Source organism: Squalius cephalus (assembly GCF_949319135.1).
Source record: "Squalius cephalus genome assembly, chromosome: 20".
NCBI classification, from domain to species: Eukaryota; Metazoa; Chordata; class Actinopteri; order Cypriniformes; family Leuciscidae; genus Squalius; species Squalius cephalus.
Genome location: NC_137141.1, coordinates 77,360 through 100,496, shown reverse-complemented (window position 1 = coordinate 100,496; position 23,137 = coordinate 77,360). Strand labels below are relative to the sequence as shown.

The window sequence follows — 23,137 nt, the reverse complement described above, 5'->3', positions numbered from 1 at the left end:
CTGGCCTTTTCTTGCTGTGAGATGTTACCCCACTCTTCCACCAAGGCTCCCAAAGTTCTCAAACATGGTTCCTGGATTAGAAATCACAGTGTGTGTGTGTGTGTGTGTGTGTGTGTGTGTGTGTGTGTGTGTGTGTGTCCTGGTAAACCCAAACGTCCCCACAAAGGTAGCAATATCAGAAATGTCTGACATTATATATGTTATATATTACATAATGTTTGCACATATGTTTGATGCAGACTCTGAATCTGTTAAATCTTTTACTGCTATTTGTGGTGAATATCAAATTCCTAGAACAGATTTTTTTTAAATATCTGCAGGTTCGTCACATTATTATATCTCTACATAAAAATGGACAACTTAGATAATATCCTACTGAGTTGGAACAATCTATTATCTCTGCTACTTCGGTTAAGGGGAAGATATCTCATCTGTATAACATTTTGTTAGAAAGCTCCCAGAATTATTTTTCTTCTTTAAAAACAAATTGGGAATTAGAGCTTAAAAAGAAGTTAAGTGAAAAAGAATGTGTGTTTACAATGTTTTCTTATTTTGCTAAAAAATGTATACTTACTGCATGGATTTCCCAGTCAGGACCCAGATTGGGTCAATGGCTGGAGCAGATAATAGATTTCTTGCCCATCGAAGAAATTAAAAGTAAACAGCATTCAAGACTGCAAGAGTTCCAATCTATATGGGCCTTAGTACTAAATTATATAGAGACTATAAAATGATAAACTCAAATGGAATAATGGATAACCCACAGATTGTGGTCGTGTAGATTCTTCTATTTTTTTATTTTGTCGATACTTGGTAGTATTTTAGGTAGTACAGGTAGTACAATATATAAATCATTATGTCTATGTCCCCATAAAATATGGACACCCAACATGAGTGCTTATTTTATAAAGAATACCACTTTCTCACATAAACAGCCCCTGCACGAGAGAATAACTGATTCTCGAGCCATCGATATCAACCAATTCAGCAGCATCGTCACGGACAACACCGGGTAACGTCGCACGTAAGAAGGTATATCTTAGGCAGCTTCCTAAGGTATAGTTCGGGGAACACGACTAGAAATGGTATACCTTCAGTTAGGGTTATACCTTAAGAGTCTTCGTAGCGCGCTAAGAGGCAACGTTATCGGGAAACTCAGCCCCGAAAGGTTGCTTTGCTGAAATATCATATACTGTAGTGGGAAATCAGGAAAGCAGATAAACAGTCACCAGAGGCGAACCAACACTGAATGGGGGCCCCAGGCAAATTTAATCAATGAGGCCCTTTTTTTTATATATGTATTTTATATATGTTTTATATATAATAGATACGATTTTTTTTGTTAATATATCTTCATTACCTAGAGATATTATTATACAAAATTCAAAAAGTAGTCAAAACACAGAACATCTAATGCCTGGTTTAGATTACACAATTTTTTTGTCTGCTACGATAGTCCCTGTTTCAGATTACGCGATTTTGACTCCTAAAATATTGTTGCGTCGTGGACAAGAAACATGTCTGTCATGAATTAGATCCAATAAAGACGATGAATGCTGAAAGGTAATAAGAATAATTTAATTAAATAAAAAGTAACTCAAAGTTAGGGATGGCTGACGCGAAACAGTCGTTCCGAAGCTTTGCGAGATCCCGAAGCGCAGATGTGTCGAAACACTGATCCGAAGCGTGATTCAAAACACCCATGTCACGTGACTACGGCCAAACGAAGCCTCGAAGTGTTTCACTAAGTGTTTCATCAGGTGTGGTCCGCCGAATCAGCGTTTGATTGACACAGTCGGGAACAGACCACACAATCGCACATCTGTATAGAAGTGAAATCAACGCATTTCGAGTTTGATTTTGAGATAGCAGATTTTTGATGATATAGTGACAGTGCGATTTGATTAGTTATAGGCTATATAGGCTTACATTTAAATTTACACAACACATTGACTGATAGGCTAGAGACAGACAGAGTATACATATAGTGACACATTAATAGATACATAGATATAAATATATATAGACAGCTAGATTAATAGATGGATACATATATAGATAGATTATAGATACATATATAAATACATAGATAGATTATAGATAGATACATATCTAGATACATAGATAGATTCATATAGATAGATACATAGATAGATAGATTTGGAAAGATAGATAGATAAAATGGAGGCTCCCCAGAAGAGATGCCGTACATCTCTGGTGTGGGAGCATTTCCTTTTAGAAACCCCAAATAAAGTGAGATGTGTGTATTGTGACCGGCATCTAGCCTACTGCAACAGTACATCATCCATGATGCGCCGTTGAGGAGCACTCATCCTGCCATTGTGCAGGTGCAGAGGATGGCATTCCCCCTGTACCTCGGCCTGCTACTGACACTGCTGGGCCATCTATGCAAGGTATATTTCATTGTTTGAAATGTAATTATAATTGAAATATAATTACAGACTTTTGGGACACTGTTTAGAAAGTCCATAGCCCTATGCCCTGCAACCTAATGTCCCAATCACAACTGCCAATCATGTTAAAAAAAGCTTCAATGTGAATATAATATAATATAATATAATATAATATAATATAATATTAGTGTGAATATACATTTTATAGGTCTACACATGAGACACACAATGCTACAGCTGATGCCACAGTGGAAGTGAAAAATACATCAGCGATGCGTATTTGCCCAGAACTCATGATCCACTAACTTACTGGAAAGAGAGAGAATAATCTTTCCTCATTTGTATGTCCTAGCTAAAAATATCTTTGCATGCCAGCAACAAGTGTCCCTTGTGAGAAGATTTTTTCAAAGGGTGGAGAAATTATCTTCTTTATAAAAAAAAGAAGTAGGCTAAGTCCTTCCACAGCAGAGAAATTAATATTTTTGAAAAAAAAAATCTCTAAAAAAGTGAGACATTGTGGCTTGATTTCTTTTATTAATATTCATTTTGCAGGACCAAAATAACATTATGCACAGTTAGGAGCCTATAGGTTACAAGCTTCACATATTAGAAAAATACAATAATAACAAAACAACACATTTTTTTAATGGCTCGTTGTCAAGGTTGTTTCAGATCAACACCTGCAAGTGTGTTACCACTAGGTGTCACCGTTGAGACGGGTGTTGGATTGTTTCGAAGCCTCGACACAATATGGCACATTTGGTTCACCTGTTTCATTGCTTCACGAAGCCTCGATCTGCCCATCACTAGCGTCTGGTACACAGTCAAACATCTGTTGTCAAACAGTTACACTTTACACACAGCCAGCTAAAATAACGTTGGCAATAGAAATGGAGTGTTGACACATACCTTTCATAGGCGACAGCACAGTGAACACAGTGTAAGGAGGAGGACGTATGAGCCGAGGGATTACTTAGTTTTCCACCCGATGTGCCAGTTTTATACAAAGTGCCACTGACGCTAATGAATGACTAGCCAAGCTAACTAGAGGGCGTGGCTGAGGGGAAGAGGGATACGGTGGGAACAGGAGGACAAACTTGCTACAGCAGTTACTCTGCCGGTTACATATGGATAACTGTTACTTTTGCATTTGACATGTTGTGCGTTAAGGCCTTTTTTTATATTTTAAAAATGTAATTATCACTAATTTCTCTTGAAAGCACAAACCGTTTCCAGCAAAGTGAAGTTAAATAAAATCTGATTTTATTTGATATGATTCAATATTGATATGATTCCCGACATGTTCTTATCTCTCCGGTTAAGATGGACTCTTAAGCTGCACCAATTCTTAATTATGTGTGGTTTCCTTTGTGTTGTCAGATCTTTGAGCTGGTTCAGGACAGTGACCATGAGGTCTTATCTTCACAGTTCTGCAAGCTTAGCGTACTCATTCAAATCACATTTACATTCAAAGCAAATTTGCAGCGCTCCATGTAAGAGAGACAAGAAGTCTCCTCCTGTTGAGAAAAGCTTGACCTGAACACATCAAATGATATGCAACCTCACTAATGCATATTTAAAGCTGTTTTAAATGCAGTTTCCAGCAAAGTGCAGTTAAATATTAAATATGTTTTAGTGTTTAAATGTCATGTGTTCTGGCTCCGGATCCATCTGTCTTTTTACAGTCAGAGTCTTTCATATGAGTTCATTTCTTTTTGCGCGCAGTATCTTAAACTATTTGCTCTCCATGTACAAAACTAAATATCATCGATTTGTAAAGAGGACTTTCTACAACCTAAAAGCTTTAAAGACCATTTAAACATATAGACAGTCCTCTCAGAAATCTGACTGGACACAATCAAGCTTTGTGACAGGAGACTCGTCAACATGTGAACTTTTTGATGAACTCAGAGCTTCTCCTGTTTGGGCTGTTAGACACCGAGGTGATTAAACATTAGATAAACATGCACAACTTGTGAAACACGAGTGTGTTTAATTATTTTAAGACAGTTTTCATACAGTAACTTTGTATATAGGACAGGTTATGCATCCAGTTTAAATACAGATGACATGGGCAATAATACAATGTATTACAACATTTAAATTCTTGTTATTAATTTAAACATTTTAATTCAGATCCAGTTTAACAATGACACAACTGTGAGGGTTCATTTTTATGCAGCTAGTGTTTATTTCTCTTAAACACTTGTTGTACAGTAGAAAATCTACACCTCAATTTGAGATTGTCGATAAATGTCATTGTTAACAAATAAATCCACATTCAGATTAATCTTGATTAAAGATAATTTGCAGTAAATGGTGCATCCTACCTGTACATGTTTTGTTAACTGTATGTAAAACATGTGAAAGTGTTTACTTCGGAAAAAGAGCACAATTCAACTTGGAACGAGTCTTCACTGTACTCTTCACTTTATAGACCACCTCACATGGAAGATCTGGCTGCTCTGACCTCTTCTTTATCTCTACGACATTAAACACGGCATGTCGCAATCTGTGACGAAGCATGCGAGAGCCAATGAGCGTTTGATATCACTGCCGTAAAACATGTTGTAACGCTTCGGGCGCAATTTTTAAATTTGAATTCACCACGAGCGCGGGATTTGACGTTGACGGTCTCCGCTGAGAATGAGAAATGAAGATGAAGATCACTGGATAAAGGGCTGCATTTGGATCTTGCAAACAACGTATGGATTCTAAAGATTTGGATCACATTAAGCTAATAAAATTGATTTCTTTTGTGAATTTATGTTGTGTTTTAGTGTATTATGGGTCTATAGGAGAAAACGCCTTTTGTGTCTCACGGTAAATAAACCAAATATTACAAAATGGTTAAACGATTAAAGGAGGTATTTTTAAGGTTTTAAGGTGTATTCTTGTTTAACACCATGTAGGCTAATCCTCCGAAACGAGTTTGCAGCAGAAGGCACGAACAGAGCGAAATGTTATTATTTACGAGTAGCCTAACTTTAAACTGTATTAATAAATGCGACTGAAAATTTAATTGATAAGACAATTGAATGCAATAGAGTCAAAACATTAATGCCACGATTTTAATATGCATGTTAAATAGGAATACGCCCAAATTTGTACGTCGTTGTTTGTATAAGTTGTTTATACGTAAATAAATTACGTTTTTGTGCTGTCAATACGTAAATGTTATACATTTTAGTGCTGTAAATACGTCAGTATTATTCTGTATAAAACGTAAATGAATGTACGTATGGTAGAACTACACTTTAAAAATACACACGTAACGTTATTCTCATGAGATCACGTTGCAAGTTAAAGGGATACTTCACCTCTGGAAAGATGAATGTGTATTTAAAATAGGTCATTTGTGTAGAAGAAATGTGAAGAAATTTTTTAATTTGGAGCTTTCTAGACTGAGAAAAGCCAGAAAATGTATTTTTGGCTCATGTGGATGAAAGACAACAACTCCCAGAATGCACTTGCTTCGCTGCCCTAGGAGGCCACGCCTACTGGTAAGAGAGCGCAGTTTAAAACAAGGTTAGGCTACCAGTGAGTCTCCGTGACGAGTCTGCCTGGGATTTCGGGATCTCCCAAAATGTCTGGGATTCGGCTTTTGCGTTCTACAGTCGCCATTCATCATGTTTACTGTGGCGAGCAGGACGAGGCTGAGGGCCGCGGGAGAACGGCGCGAGGCCGGTGGCGTCATTACTGAGACGCGCCGGGTCGCTCATCTGTCACGGAGGAGCGGGAATTTTCTTAGCAATGTTAAAACCCACATCAACCGATCACTTGTTTAGCGTTCATGTAAACACTGACTACATTCAGATTCACCGATCGGAATGAATTCAGTTAGATTGAAACGAGAGGTGTGCATGTAAACAATGAATGGCGACAAAAAATTCATAAATCCAGACAAAAAATTCATAAATCTCTCCTCTCAGGGGGATATGAGGGTGGAAAGCACGGTAATTCGAAAATACTACAGGTTTTCTACTAATACAAAGCTTAATGCTAAATCCTGAAGTATCCCTTTAAGATCAAAGTCCATTTGTGTCCACAGTACATTGTTTGCAAAGGCTTGAACTTTTATGTTCATATTCATGTCATTTCACAGTTATGCCACATTGTTCATCAGTGTTTCAAAGCACCAAGTCACCAATTTAGTTGAGGGGCCACACACATGATGAAGTCATTGATAAATAATGCTTAGTTAATGATGACTTTTTTTTTAGTGCATATGCTACGCACTGTAAACCCCTTGGTTAGGAAATTTGTATTTGTATGTGTAAATGATATGTTTAGATCATTATGTATGAAAGCTAGAATTTAGAAATTATTTTAGAAAATAGGCCTAGGTGTTTAGATTATATTTTGACTAGTTTAAATGCTGCCTCATTATCATTAACGATGCATGCTCGCAAATATCAGTTGTAAATGTGTGTAAATGTGCTGAAATGTGTAAATATACCCAGTTAATGAAGTGCGCAATGTTTGCGGTGTGCCTCTCCGGTAATGGCCCATAGAGGGTTTTCACGACGTGTCATCAATCCGGAAGTCGGCCATTTTGGAGGCACTGAACGTAAACAGTGCCATTGAACTGAACGGACTCGCAAATTTGGCTGATTATTGCTTCTGAAAAATGGTCAAGTTTTGGTCTGTACTCATCAGTCGCACCGAGAAAAACATTTCTAGTTCTATAGACTGCCGAAAGTTAAAGAGAAGAGTGCAAAAAACTGATGAAAGATGGCGTTTGTGGTTGAGAGAGGCACAGCATCACCCACATGTGTAAATGAAGCGTTAACTATGGCTAAAATTAGTTTAAATTAGTAAAACTATGGGTACATACACACTGTCAATCCGATTATCTTTGTAACGTTATCCGATTGGAATATGATCTAAAATGATGTCCACACTGTATGCAACTGTTCAGGTCCGATTTGTGTGTCCACGCAGCTCTTTGACAACACGGCAATGATGTTGCGTTGATGGAGGGGTTTGCATCTTATTTAAATTTTACAATATGGAGATGTGTAGCCGCCGCGCTGGACTACTGCGTCTCGAGCTGCAGAACTGTAGGAGGCTGGTACTGTATGCCTAACTCTTTTTCCGCGCCGGTTTCAAAATACTTTTCAAAAAGAATAATTTTCTGCTCGTCCGTCACTTGCAACAACACAACCTTGTTTCGGCAGCGACTTTCAGCATGTTCCCTATAACAACGTCTGATGTTTACATTTTACGTGGCGTGAGAAAGTCACATAAACCACGCGAAAGAACGTTAAGACTGGTGGATTTCCTGATATGTGATTTGGATATTAAACCACATAGGGATGTAGCTTGAAACGGATTTCATGTGCTTTTTTTTTGGACTGACAATCTGAACGTAGCCAATGTCGGGATACGAAATAGAAGTAAGGACTAGTTAGAGAAGCTAGCTCGTTCAGATCTTTACCACATATTACCTTAAGTTTGTCAAAATGTTGAGCTCTTTCCTGCTTTAAGTCCTTCTCTATATGATTTTGCAGCTTCCATGTGTTGTTCCAGTGGTTTAGACATCAGAAATTAGTGTAACAATGTGTTCAGTAGTACATAAACAGTGCAATCCATGCCGTTGTTTACATCCGAGTACCTCCAATATGGCCGCGCATCCGGGTAACTGACCAAATCGTGACGTAGGTGAAAACCCTCTATTGACACGCATATAGGCTTATTGCACGCATCTAGAATTATGTACATCAGTTATTCATTATAGACTAATGCTACTATAGTTATATTTATGTAATAATATTCTTCAACTTTTTTAAAAGGAATGTAGCTTGTTCACTCTCGCCTTCCACTGCAACAAGGACACGCAGCAACAAAAATCAAAAAGAGTAAGTATATATTTACCTACTATTTTACAGATGTTAGTTACATTTTGTTTATATACTTAGTGATGAAACAAATGTATATGTGCCTGTGTGGCTTTGCAAAAAATGTGTTATGCATGCACTATTTAACAATTATTGATTGGTAATGTTAATATAAAAGAGCTTATATTGTGTTGCTTTATCAGCATTGTTAAATGTCCATCAGTTATGCATGTGCTGGAATAGTACTCTGTAAAATATATGATAATAATAGTTTTTAACTTTTTTTAAAAGGAATGTAGCTTGTTCACTCTCGCCTTCCACTGCAACTCGTAGGACACGCAGCAACGGAAATCAAAAAGAGTAAGTACATATTTATCTACTATTTTTTACCTACTACTGTGGCTTTGCAAAAAATGTGTTATGCATGCACACTATTACAATTATTGATTGGTAATGTTAATATAAAAGAGCTTATATATTTTTTGTTTTATCAACATGCTGATTGCCCTGATAGCCCTGACATGCTGATAGTACTTTGATCAACCTTTATTAACCTTTATTGATATTATTATTTTTATAGGAATGTGGCAAAGAGGGCCAAGACAAACATTCAGACGAGCAACAAGGAGTCCACTCTGTCATGGAAAACCGAGACTGACATTGATATGGTTCCACAGACTCTGAGATTCCTGCCTGCCCAGGAACTTGGACCACAGCTGAGTTTAAATTGCTTTGTTTATAGCCGACTGATTATTTTTTTATTTTGCTCACATTTAATTTGATTAGAGCAACATTTAGAATTTAGAACATTTAGTTCCTCCACACAGAGGAATTACAATAAAACAGATTGAAAAACAAAACCTTTAAATGTCCTCTCATTCTTTCTTCAGGCTGACTCACTTGATGGGCCATTAGCCACTGGGGGGGGGGGGGGGGGGGGTCTATGTCACACCCCTGGTCTGAATCTCATTAATATTGATGGGCCATTACCACTCCCATGCATAAACCTCTTCTGACAAAAAAACTGTCTTACAATGTTTAAATCAATGTATTGTTTTTTTGTGAATGATTAGGCAGGATGATTTTCACATCATTTTGAAGCCAGCGACTCGAAGCGACAACATCCATTAGTCAAAAGTCTTGTGGACACATATTTAATATGTGTTTTGTGGTCTTATTTCAGCAACTTTCATTTTTATTTTTTTTCAATAACCACGCATAAACATTATTCTCTTAAAAATACAAACATGTACATACATGTTACTTACATATTATGGTAGCCCCGTTTGTGCTATATAGAGTGAATTTACACCTTTGCCATTATCATGTTTATAAATAACTGAAAAAAGCACAAATGTCAGGGCATGTCAAAACATCCCAAGGGCCCCAAAAACACCTTAGTCCCCAGAGGGTTAACAGAATCCAGTTTTGCCTCCCACCTGGTGTCACTCAGTGGCTTCAGTGTAATTTCCAGAAATTCTTTTAGAATGTCCCATCTCTTGACTGATGAAGAGAAGATTGTATACAATCTCTGAAGAGTGCCAAAGAAAGTTAAACATTCTCTGTTAGAGGATGCTGCATCACACAAAAGCAGATTAAGGCTGTGGCTAAAACAAGGAATGAATAATGCCTCTGGGTTTTTGTCTAGAATCAAAGCTTGGACCCCTTTCTTAATCCCGCTCATATTGGATCCATTGTCATAACTCTGTCCTCGACAATTCCTTAACTCCAATCCTAAATTCTTCTCAATCACTTCAATCAGTTTCTCTGCTAGGCCCTGACCAGTTGTGTCCTTCACAGCAGTGAAACCAACAAATGATTCCTGCACACTTGCTTTTTTACCTTCGTCTGTGTGGACATATCTTATTATGACAGAGGCCTGCTCCTGTTTCGAAATGTCAGGAGTGCAGTCAAATTCAACAGCAAAATATTTTGCTGCTTTAATGCGTGTACAGATTTTGCTGACAATGCATGCAGATATAGACTGCAAAAACTCATTTTGAGTACACCACGACAGGTAAGATGTTACTTTTTTGGAAGATGTTTCTCTTTGATGCTCTGCCATTGTAACATCATAACGTGCAAGCAGCTCAATTAAGCCAAGGAAATTGCCATTTTTAGCATTCCCTAATTGTTCTTTCTTCCCTCTCAGGGGCACGTTTCTTTCAGCTAAAAAAAGAATGCAGTCAATCACTCTTGTCAATACATTTTTCCAGCAGGACTTTTCTGCTGCAATCACCTTTTGTAATTCACTATCAATTGTTCTTCCTAACTGCAAACGAGTTGCCAATTCTTTCCAAGAAAGGTAAGCATCTATATGATGGTTACTTGTTTCATGATGCTGTAGGGTTTTTGATAGACATTGCCAGTTATTGTATCCCAACACAAGCCGTTTGTCACATGCTTTGACTCCACCAAATAATTTACATGCAAAGCAATACACTTTATTTGATTTCTTGGAATACAACAACCAGTCTCGCTCAACTCTCTCCCCATTTGATAATAAGCGATAACAATAAGCCTTAGAAAAGTGCCTGTTACTCTTCTCCGATCTAGGATATGGCCCATCAGGACATTTCAAAGGCCCTTTCTCAGTCAATTTTTGCCTAAAAGTGTCAATAATTTGATGGGGTGCAGGCCAGTCTGATGGGTCCTCTGAGTAAGGTCTTTCCTCTGTTATCTCCTCTGTTGCATCTCTGCATTCTCCTGTTATATCTATCTCCTCTCCTCTGATGTCATTTTGAGGATGTGGCTCTCCATCTTTCCATGCACTAGATTTTTACAAGACAAACCAATAACTAAGTCTACAACCCTAATCTGAAATGTTCTGTAATTCATAATATCCTGCGTGGCCAGTCCTACTTGTTCTCTTGACCTGCTCTCGAGACATTTACTTTCTCTCTATGCTCTTCATCTTCACGACTGAGAAAACAAAACCAATGTTTCACAAAATGTATTCCTCTGCAATACCTTAATCTGCAATGATTCTTGATATTGTCATTTGTCATTGATAAGTCATAAAATCCTATGGTCCATTTCTACCTGTTCTCTTCACCTGCTCTGAACTCATTTTCTATCATTTCTCTGCTTTCCTCCCCATCTTCATGGCTGAGTAAATGGACCAGATATTTATTTAAAAAATAAATAAATAATAATAATAAAAAACTTAATATTTTTAACGTGGTCATGACATGAGGAATCCAATTTTAGGTAATTGTGTAATGACAAGAGCCAAAAATACATTTACATGTACACCGTGGTACAACGAGCACACTCGGCCCTTAAGAGAGCAGCCAGAAAAATGGAACGAAACTGGAAGAAAACAAAACTAGAGGTATTTCGCATTTCATGGAAGGAGAGCTCGATTGCTTACAGAGAGGCTTTAAAAGCTGCTAGATCTGCTTATTTTTCAACCCTATTAGAAGAAAATAAACATAATCCTAGGTATTTATTTGAAACGGTGGCTAAACTAACGAAAAATAAAGCTTCAAGCACAGAAGTTTCCAAGCAACACAGCAGTAATGACTTTATGAACTTCTTCACTTATAAGATTGATAATATCAGGGAGAAAATTATAACTATGCAACCGTCTACTACAGTATCGCATCAGGCAGTGCATTGTAGTCTCCCTGAGGAAAAATTTGATTCATTCGTTGCTATAGGAGAGGAAGAATTTACTAAACTCGTTAAATCATCTAAATCTACAACATGTATGTTAGACCCTATACCGACTAAGCTACTGAAAGAGATGCTTCCAGAGGTCATAGATCCTCTTCTTAATATCATTAATTCGTCTTTGTCTCTAGGATACGTACCAAAAAACTTTAAGCTGGCTATGATTAAACCGCTTGTTAAAAAACCGCAACTTGATCCTTCAGAATTAGTCAATTACAGGCCGATCTCGAATCTACCTTTTCTGTCAAAGATATTAGAAAAAGCAGTATCTTCACAACTGTGTTCCTTTCTAGAAAGAAATGATATCTGCGAGGATTTCCAGTCCAGATTTAGACCATACCATAGTACCGAGACAGCTCTCGTTAGAGTCACAAATTATTTGCTCTTATCATCCGATCGTGGTTGTATCTCTCTATTAGTGTTACTCAATCTTAGTGCTGCATTTGATACTGTCGACCACAACATTCTTTTAAATAGACTAGAAAACTATGTTGGCATTAGTGGAATTGCACTAGCATGGTTTAAATCATACTTATCTGACCGTTATCAGTTTGTAGCAGTAAATGAAGAGATGTCTTATCGATCACAAGTTCAGTATGGCGTACCACAAGGCTCAGTGCTAGGACCGCTGCTGTTCACTCTGTACATGCTACCATTAGGAGATATCATTAGGAAACATGGAATTAGCTTTCACTGTTATGCTGACGATACTCAGCTGTATATTTCTTCAAAACCTAACGAAACTTACCAATTCACTAAATTAACAGAATGCATAGCTGATATAAAAAATTGGATGACTCGTAATTTCCTACTTCTAAATTCTGAAAAAACAGAGATTCTAATTATTGGACAAAAAACTTCCTCACGTAATAACCTAGAATACTGTCTAACACTTGATGGCTGCTCTGTTAAGTCTTCGTCGTCGGTTAGGAACCTGGGTGTGCTCTTTGATACCAATCTTTCATTTGAAAGTCACGTGTCTAGTATCTAAAACCGCATTTTTCCATCTTAAAAATATATCTAAATTATGTCATATGCTCTCATTGACAAATGCGGAACAATTAGTTCATGCGTTCATGACATCAAGGCTAGATTATTGCAATGCTCTACTGGGTGGTTGCCCTGCACGTTTAATAAACAAACTACAGCTGGTCCAAAACGCAGCAGCTCGAGTTCTTACCAGAACCAGGAAGTATGACCATATTAGCCCGGTTCTGTCAACACTGCACTGGCTCCCTATTAAACATCGCATAAATTTTAAAATATTGCTGATTACTTACAAAGCACTAAATGGTTTAGCTCCGCAGTACTTGAGCGAGCTCTTAACGCATTATAGTCCGTCACGTCTATTGCGATCTCAAAACTCCGGCCAGTTGATAATACCTAGAATATCAAAATCGACTGCTGGCGGTAGATCCTTCTCCTATTTAGCACCAAAACTTTGGAACAGTCTTCCTACCATTGTCCGGGAAGCAGACACACTCTGTCAGTTCAAAGCCAGATTAAAGACACATCTCTTTGACCTAGCATTCACATAATACATTATAGACTTCTATAATTTAATGTTAGGCTGCATAGATCAGGTCAGCCGGAACCGGGAACACTTCCCATAAATCCTGATGTACTCGTTACATCATGAGAAGAATGGCATCTACGCTAATTTTAGTGTCTGTGTTTATCCCGAGGTTTTCCTGCAGCCTGCCGGATCCAGGCCGTATCCAGATCTGACGAAGGACCTTCGCCTGGACCCGATGTCAACGCAGTGCTGAAGTGCCAACTAGTCTCTCCCTATGGAGGATCCCTTTCCCACTCTACAGATAAAGCGTCGTCGGGAAAACTCAATTTGCGTACCTACCCCGAATTGATAAAATAAAATAAAATTCTGAATTAAAACTATAAGGAAACACCAGTAATTTGTTTAGGCTTGGTTTGTAGGGAATTCCAAACCTGCACACATATATTCAAACGCACATAACTATTGAACCCGTTCTTAATGCGCATGTGAACGCCATCAGTGTTTCTCACAGGTTCGCGTTTAAAGTCTGTGTAGAGAGAATGGTGTCGTCTTAGCGGCCCCTAATTTAATAACAAATGATCGTTGCGACGGAAGCGAATCAATCAAAACCAACTTTAGCTGGAAAATAACTTTATTAAAGAACCGCTATAAAGCCAAAACAATCTCTGTTACCTTAAATTATACGTTTATCTCTGTAAAGCTGCTTTGAGACAATCTACATTGTTAAAAGCGCTATATAAATGAAGATGACTTGACTTGACTTGACATGTCTTTAGAAAGACAGATGCCTGCTTTTCACCCTTGGCCAGACTCACTGGCTCTCTCATTCATAAACAAACCTTTTTCAGTCAGAGACAGGGTGAAAAATTGTTATTTTACAATATTATGAGTTTCTGGTGCACAAAAACTGTTTGCATTATAAGTGTAGCCTACCTCAGAGAACATATAAAAAGTATGTCATGACCAAACCAAACCTAAGTCAAAATATCTTGTGTGACAGTTCCTACCTGTTCTCTTCACCTGCTCTTGACTCATTTGTTTTCTCTCTGTGCTCTTCATCTTCATGGCTGAGTAAATGGACCAGATATTTCACAATATTTATGCCTTAAGTCTGAAATATACATTTAGTCAAAAAATCCTGTGTGGTCTTCCTACCTGTTCTCTTGACCTGCTTTGTTATTCTCTTTCACCTGCTCTTCATTGTCCTCCTCTCCATCTTCCTGGCTGAGTAAATGTACCATTATGTTACTGTTATATACTACAATGCCAACTTTCAGTTAGGGTTAGTAAATATACAGCACATTTCTGTTTTCAACCCGATAAATTCGTAATACAGTATCATACTGTAAAAGCACTGCATTGTGGGATTGATTTCTTTCGCGCTCAATTCAGTTAAAATGTGACGCGAGCGAGCCGACAGTAGCTACTACAGGCAAACTTGATTTGTCAGCGGGATTCAACTGAACAGAATAATCATTCCTGTTAACAAGATAAGCAGTGTCTGCGAATCTGTGAGCAATTTTTAAGCTTTTGTGAGCTTCGGTTCGTGTTTCAAACATTAGTTGCCTGTGACGCAGCAGAAAATGGGCGACATTAACGTGCTACATGAAGACGGATGGAAGAATTTGTCATCTGAATAACCTGCGCCTGTGACGATTAGTGGGATTTAGAGTTTGAGAAGATGGAAAATTGTTCAACTGAGTGATACGGTAAGCCAATATATATATATATATATTTTCTACCTTGTTTTCACAAATGCTTATTTGTTTTGATTTTGCGAACACGGTTTTCTACCGCGGCCGCGCAAACAATTCACTCTGTTCCACCTGTTTACCAAGTAACTTAACGTTAACGTTAACTTCGATATTTCACATAATAGGCAACATATACCATGTTATTTGCATGACCTGCTTTTGATATATATATTTTTCGTTTCAGGCTTTGTAATTTGATGACGGTCCAGTGCTAATGTAAGTGCTTTTAAGTAGTGTTACAGTTATAGTCTATGGTAAAAAAAAATACAAAAAAAATACTATCAAATGCTGTGTCAGTTCTGTGATCGTGCTTTTGAATCGTTGTCAGAATTTTGCTAGCACAAGAAAATCCATGTGCCTAATGCTGTTTTCAAATGTAGTATTCCTGATTGCCATGCCATGGTCCTACAACTAACAATTCAAAGAGAAGTTAGACGGTGTTATCCTTCAAGCAGATAACTAGATGATATTCAACAAATCTCATTAATCTGTAATATGTTTTATGTTTTGGTTCTGTTGATCATGGTTGTGCTGTCCTTTTTAAAAATTGTTTCAGGAATTTGCAATGCTGATGTCCAGCAATCTACATTTGCCAGAGAGTCCACGCCTTATTTACTGGTATGTAAACATTAAAGGGGTAGATTAAACCTAAAATGAAAAGCCATCATTTACTCACTCAAATGCAAAATATGTTTTTTTCTTGTTTCCAGTCCAGATATCTAAAATTCTTACATGAAGAAGCATTTAATTGACAAGTAAAAATTGTCTTGTTTTCTGAAAGAATAAGTAAAAATTTAGTGAGTTTATGCTTAAAACAAGCAAAATAATATGGCAGTGCGTTTTAGTGTTCTAACCCTAATCAATTTAAATTTTTAGGTGAAAATTTTAATTTATAGGAATAGATAGACAACTACATCGAACCACAGTGGAACCCACAATAGTTATTTTAATTATTAATATTATTTATTAATTCAATTTATTTTTTATTTTTTCAATTACAGGTCAATCTCTAAGCAACCAGTGCTGGACATTACGTTTGGAAGGTCAAGGTGTGTGTGGAAAGGATCACAGCCTCTTCATCCCTGGCCTGGCAGCGCTGTTTGCCTCCTCCTATAACTTCAGCTTGCAGTACCAGGAAAAGGCAGCACCTTGAGTTTGTTCAGAGGTTAGTCATTAGCATATTTGCCATTCATATAAATATTAGACTGAATTGTGACTTGTCTTGACAGTATTTATTAAGCTGACTACTGGTATGAACAATATGGCCCTGGTTTCCATACAGGGCTTAGCTTAAGACAGGTCTAGGCCTTAATAAAATTAGGGTATTTAAGCAGCTTTTATAAAAATGTCTAATAAAAAAAAAAACATTACTGGTGTGCATCTTGAGACAAAACAGTGGCAGTCACATATTTAAGATATGTCAGTGCAAGTTGTTTTCAGTTGAAGGATTAGTGAAAAATCTTTCATTAATTACTCACCCTTATGTTGTTCCAAACCTGTAAGACCTTCGTTCATCTTCAGAACACAAATGAAGATATTTTTGATGAAATCTGAGAGGTTTCTGAACCAGCCATATACAGAAACGTCTTTGCAACTTTCAAGGCCCAGAAAGGTAGTAAAAACATTGTTTAAATAATCCATGTAACTACAGTGGTGCAACCTTAATATTCTGAAGCGATGAGAATACCTTTTGTGCACAAACACAAACAAAATAACGACATTATTCAACAATCTCTTCTCTTTCACGTCATTCTCCTACGCTGTTGACATAGTGTAAACAGTGTCAAGTCACCTTCATTTATATAGCGCTTTTAACAATATAGATTGTTTCAAAGCAGCTTTACAGTGATAATAGGAAATTACAGTAACATAGATTATTTTGGCTTTACAGCAGCTCTAGAATAAATTTATTAGATCGACTATTTTAGACCGTCAAAATGCAGGCGGACACAGCTTCCGTGAGTTGTTCAAAATCTTTATTTTTGGTAAACTCTGTGTACACAAACAATGTTCTCAATGCTGGAGTTCATGTGTAGAGCCCCTGGTGATACCTTGAGCACAGTTTCATGTTGTGTCGAGCCTTCTTAGTGTTTTAAAAATAGCGATTTTTAATGCTATCAGAGTCGTGCCCCAAGCACTCCCATTCAAAAGGCAATTTGACCGAAAACGAAAATATGGTCAAACTTAAAAGTGGCGTTTCCATCCTAATTATGCTTTTAAACGAAAGTTTGCCTCGGGTAGATTAACAAAAAGACTCTAGGTTGCATTTTGGCGAGAGTTACCCTTTAAAACACTCCGGCCCACTCATCCTCACAAATCAGTGTAGGAGAATGACATGTAAAAGAAGAGATTATTCAACAATGTCGTTATTTTGGGGTTATTTTGCGCACAAAAAGTATTCTCGTCACTTCATAATATTAAGGTTGAACCACTGTAGTTATATGTTCTATTTGCCAATGTTTTTACCACCTTTCTGGGCTTTGACAGTTGCAATGACATTGATGTCAATGGAGGGACAGAAACCTCCCAGATTTCATCAAAAATATCTTCATTTGTGTCCCGAAGATGAACGAAAGTCTTAAGGGTGAGCAATAATGACAGAATTTTCATTTTTGGGTGCAAACATGCATTTTAGTCTGGTAAATGTCATGTTTAACATTATCATGTAGTCATGTATGCAATAAACATTGCAAGGCTTGCAATTAAAGTTAAATTAACACAAAGGTTTGGGCTGCATTCTGGCAATGTGTGCTCTATATAAACAGAGTCTATGGCTGCCTTTCCACTGATACTCTGATGGGACCTGATGAGGGGATGATATTAAAAGTTGTAGAATAAAACTTTAAATCTGGCAACCCCACTTCCAAAAGTTTAGTTAGTTGACAGTGCACATGTAAACAGACACATTGAGTTGATGTATTTTAACCAGGGCAGAAAAAATATCAGTTATTGATCACAACATCCAACATTGCATTTTTTTTTTTTCATGTTCAGTTTTATCCAAACAGATTAGTCGTTAAAATCGATATCTGGTTTTTATTTACACATCTTTTGTGCTGTCTCTCTATGTCAAAATATATAAACTCAGTCCATAATATTTCATTGTTTTTTTTTTCCTTTCTTTTCTGCCTTTTAGACGATTTCCTGACATCAATCCTGAACGTAGATCAAAAACAAAGAAAGGACAAGTAACTTCAAAAAAACTGGCCAAGTTGTGCAAAAAAAGAACACCGTAAGCCTACAGGTGTCCTCACTTCTGCGAAAACTTGAAGACTTTGGATGGGATTTCGTTTGCACTTGTATGGACTTCAAAAGAAACAGCAATTCACTGCCATTATAAAGCTTGGAAGAGCCAGGACATTTTTTAATATAACTCCGATTGTATTCGTCTGAAAGAAGAATGTCGTATAGACCTAGGATGACTTGAGGGTGAGTAAATCATGAGCTAATTAAAATTTTTGGGTGAACTATCCCTTTAATTAAGTGCTAAGTGTTACCTGTTTGTTAAGTGTTAAAATTGCATTTTATGTTTAAAAAACATTCAGCCAACATGTTCACAGAAGGCAATTTTCTGATCTTTGCTTTTAACCAAAATAAATGTTTTAAAACCCAGAAAATGTTGTTTTCTTTTTCCTAGTGTGACTACTATACAATTTATTGCTGTAGACAAGTTTAATATTGTAAAAGTATGTGGTATATATACTGTATTTGGTAATTACAGTGGAGTACTGTAAATGCTGTTTACAGTACTAGTTCTGTAAAAATACAGTATGTGGCTGGAAACCCAGCTGCCAGTATTTTACTGTAAATTTACAGTACAACGTTTTACAGTACAATACTGTAAATGCTGTTTACAGTACTAGTTCTGTAAAAATACAGTATGTGGCTGGAAACCCAGCTGCCAGTATTTTACTGTAAATTTACAGTGAAAAGTTTTACAGTGTAAATATTTTTAGAATAAAATTACATTAATTCACCAAAGGGATTTTTTACTATCCGAAGGTTGTAGCATGTTCCTACTGACCAGACTGACTTACTACAGGTGAGATTTTGACAAAAACTCCCTTACTGTACGTACAGTTGACAAATATGTTTTTTTTTAAATTACTGTAATTCACCCTAAGTATTTTTTCGTGTTCCAAAAGGTGTAGTGCTTTCCTACAGACCAGACTGACTTACTACAGGTGAAATTTTGACAATACCTCCCTTACTGTACAATTATCAAATATTTTTATGTAATGAGCATATTATTACATGTTTATTACATATGTTTATGAAATAAACTGTAAATCACCTATAGTGTTTTTTTATATATCCCATAGGTTGTAGTACTTTCCTAGTGACCAGACTGACTTACTACAGGTGAAATTTTGACTATAACTCCCTTACTGTACGTACAATTATCAAATAAGTTTATGAAAAAATTACTGTAGTTCACCTAAAGTATTTTTTCATGTTCAAAGGCTGTAGTGCTTTCCTAGTGACCACACTGACTTACTACATGTAAAATCTTGACAATACCTCCCTTACTGTACGTACAATAATCAAATATGTTTATGAAAAAATGACTGTTATTCCCCTAAAGTATTTTTTCATGTCCCAAAGGCTGTAGTGCTTTCCTAGTGACCATACTTACTTACTACAGGTGAACTTTTGACAATACCTAATAATACTGTTTTACATAATAATTTAATACTGTAATTTTTTTTGTTTGTTTGTTTAAGGTTGTAGTACATTAATAGGGGCTACAATATTATTAACAGTAGTGACAGCAGTGACTGTACGCATTGGTGCAGCAAATCTGACAGATAATGAACAGCAAGATCATGAAGGCATTCAAGATACTGTACAGTGCACTGTTTTATTTCTATTATCTTTACAATTGTTCATGGAATACCACTGGGATTATACATAAAAGTTGTAATTAATTTCTTGTGGTTAGAGTAATATTTCAATTTCACCTCTTCAAAATTTTGCTGTTGTTGATCCTCTCTTGTGGCGCGTTTCCACCGCAGGAACTTTACCCAGGAACTAGGAACTTTGGGGTGGTACTCGGTGTGTTTACACCGCAGGAACCAGGGTCTAAATGAAGTTCCGGGTAAATATTTCCCCCTCAGAAAGTCCCTGCTGGCGAGGTGGTACTTTTTTAAAGTTCCGGAACTTTCAGGGGTGGGACTTGTGCGCTGAGCATGCTGATTGGTTGAATTCATGCCACATTGTGATTGGTTGACTCCACGCAGATTTTATTTATTAGACCGCCATTTTTTAAAATTGCGGTTCTTTGCTTCGTGTAGTTAAAGAGTTGTCTGACATGGAATTTAATAAAAAATACGATCGCTGGACCGACGACGAGGTCCAGGCTTTAATAAGCGTTTTTGCGGAAGAGGAAATCCAGCGGGAACTGGAAACGGCAATCCGCAATGAAAAGGTATACCTGAAAATATCGAGTCGGTTATGCGAGCTGGGCATTATTCACACTGGAAAACAGTGCAGAGAGAAGTTAAAAAAACTAAAACAAGATTACAAGAAGTTAAAGGATCACAACAATAAAAGTGGATCCGATCGACGTACCAACAAGTGGTTTGACCGCCTGGACGCGTTGCTGGGACACAGGCCGGCCTTTTCTGGAGCAGCGGTGACGAAAGACTCGGCAATTGCGTTGTTGGAATCACTTCAGGAATCTGAGGACCAGTCGGTTGAAGGTAAATATCACATCTAACAGTTATATGATACCATGTTAAACTCGTTGCAGTGATAAAACAAACTAACTTTTTTCAACGTGTTTTTACAGATGAAATGAATAGCCCCAATGATTTGCAGCCAACGGAGACCAGCGTGTTTTCCCCTGCAATCACCAGTAGCCCTCGTCCCATGTCTCCCGCTGAAACGCACACACGCCGAGGTATAAAACAATGTTGTCTGTTGATAAATTATACTTCAAAACTGACCTAATTGTAATCCTAATGGTTTTGGGTCATTGTGTTATTTTTATATTATATTATTTGTGTTATTGCAAACTTAAATGGTACATGATGGCCCAACACAAGTTTAAAATGTAAGATTTTTTTAGTGAAAACACTTAAAATAAGTGTTTTATGGTTTTATTGTTTCAGGGTGGGCTTGTGTATTTATTGTCATGTGTTTCTTCACTTAGGGAAGAGGAAAAGGGATTGTGACTTCCTTGATGCGCTGAGGGACATGGAAGATTCTAACCGGGCCGCCCTGCAGCTTGGACAAGAACAGCGTGACAAATACATGCAGCTGTTACTTGAGAGCCAGGCTGAGGAAAGAGAGATGAGGAGGCAGGAGTTGGCATTCCTGCAGTCGGAAGCTGAAGAAAGCAGGCGGCAGCAGAGGGACTTTCAGGCTGGGTTTCTGTCTGTTCTTGGTCAGTTTGCCCAGTCATTCAAAAAGTAACCACAATGCCCAGCCACCTGATTTAACACAAGTTTGCACTTTCTCTTGAGTTTGCACTTGAAATTGCACATTAACAATTATTAGCATTTATAATCTGTATATATTGTTTGCATTCCTGCAAAGAGACTTTTAGGCCGGGTTTCTGTTCTTGGAGTTTGTCCAGTTGTTCTAAATACATTTGTATTTGTTTTTCTTTGCACATTATTTTACTGTTTATTATACTATTTATGTTGTAAGTAGTACTTACCTTGTGTCAAATAAAGTTTGTAAAATGTCACTTTCTTGAGATCAAGTGCCTTTTAATTTCCATGGTAATTTTAGCTCTTACGGTAAGATGCTGGTTAGATGTTTAAACATTTCAGGTGAAAGTGCACAGGTTAAAATAAGCAAAGTGTAGGTAATTTAACAACCTCATAAGTCACTTATGAAATGACATTTTATATTTATGACAGAGCCAAATATACAGGTATATTTAGCTCTGTCATAAATATAAAATGTCATTTCATAAGTGACTTATGAGGTTAAACAAATTAGAATATCATGCAAAAGTTAATTTCAGTAATTCAACTTAAAATGTGAACCTAATGTATTATATAGACTCATTACATGCAAAGTGAGATATTTCAAACCTTTATTTGTCATAATTTTGATTATGGCTTACAGCTATGAAAACCTTTTCACAATATTCTAATTTTAAATTTGGGTTTCATAAGCTGTAAGCCATAATAATAAAAATGACAAATAAAGGTTTGAAATATCTCACTTGGCATGTAATGAGTCTATATAATACATTAGTTTCACATTTTAATTTGAATTACTGAATTAAATTAACTTTTGCATGATATTCTAATTTGTGTTTCACCTGTAAACAGAAGGTGATAACAGAATAAATGAAAACCAAAGCATGATTCAAATAAACATTTTTATTTACAAAAAGTGTTACACAGCAAAAACAATGTGCAAGTGTATACAGCATAAAAATTTAAATTTAGTAAAAAAGTAACATTTTACACACAAAAAAAAACAGTTTCTGGTCTGTAACCAGTGATACTGCAGTTTATTACATTGTAGTCAAAAACTTCATTAGGCCTGTACGTGCATCAAGACCCTCGGCCTCTACAGTGGATGACAGTGCCCCGTCAGGCTGGTTGAATGTACCCGTAGCCCATTCTTCTCTGAACTCATCACCATTCATTTCACAGAGGTTATGCAGAACACAACATGCTATTACCAGGGATTTGACCTTGTGTGTATTGCAGTCATTTCGTTTTAGCAAACACCTCCATCTGCCCTTTAGCCTGCCAAAAGCATTCTCAACCACCACCCTGGCTCTGCTTGTTTTCTGGTTGTACACAAGTTGTTGGGGTGTCAGTCGTCCGTTGTCGGTGAAAGGTTTCATTAGCCAGCTCTTCAATGGATAGGCTGCATCACCAAGGACATAGTACCCCACATCATGTCCACAAATGTTCTTGGTTACATCAGGTAGTAACAAACCCCTATCCACTAGGTCCCACAATCCTG

At 37.1% G+C, this 23,137-nt stretch overlaps 1 protein-coding gene and 1 long non-coding RNA gene across 2 annotated transcripts; both read left to right on the top strand.

Moving 5' to 3' along the window:
• The first annotated feature begins 14,859 nt into the window (after nt 1–14,859).
• LOC307147959 lies at nt 14,860–15,613 on the top strand. The gene is made up of 3 exons (XR_013819390.1): nt 14,860–15,154; nt 15,384–15,415; nt 15,580–15,613. It is a non-coding gene; the product is annotated as an uncharacterized lncRNA (long non-coding RNA).
• A 4,665-nt stretch (nt 15,614–20,278) lies between these two features.
• LOC307148125 (uncharacterized protein) lies at nt 20,279–21,891 on the top strand. Its single transcript, XM_079853436.1, has 2 exons — nt 20,279–21,101; nt 21,354–21,891. Exons 1-2 carry the CDS (start codon nt 20,996–20,998, stop codon nt 21,614–21,616), a joined length of 369 nt encoding a protein of 122 aa, XP_079709562.1. The 5' UTR covers nt 20,279–20,995; the 3' UTR covers nt 21,617–21,891.
• Nucleotides 21,892–23,137: the final 1,246 nt, after the last annotated feature.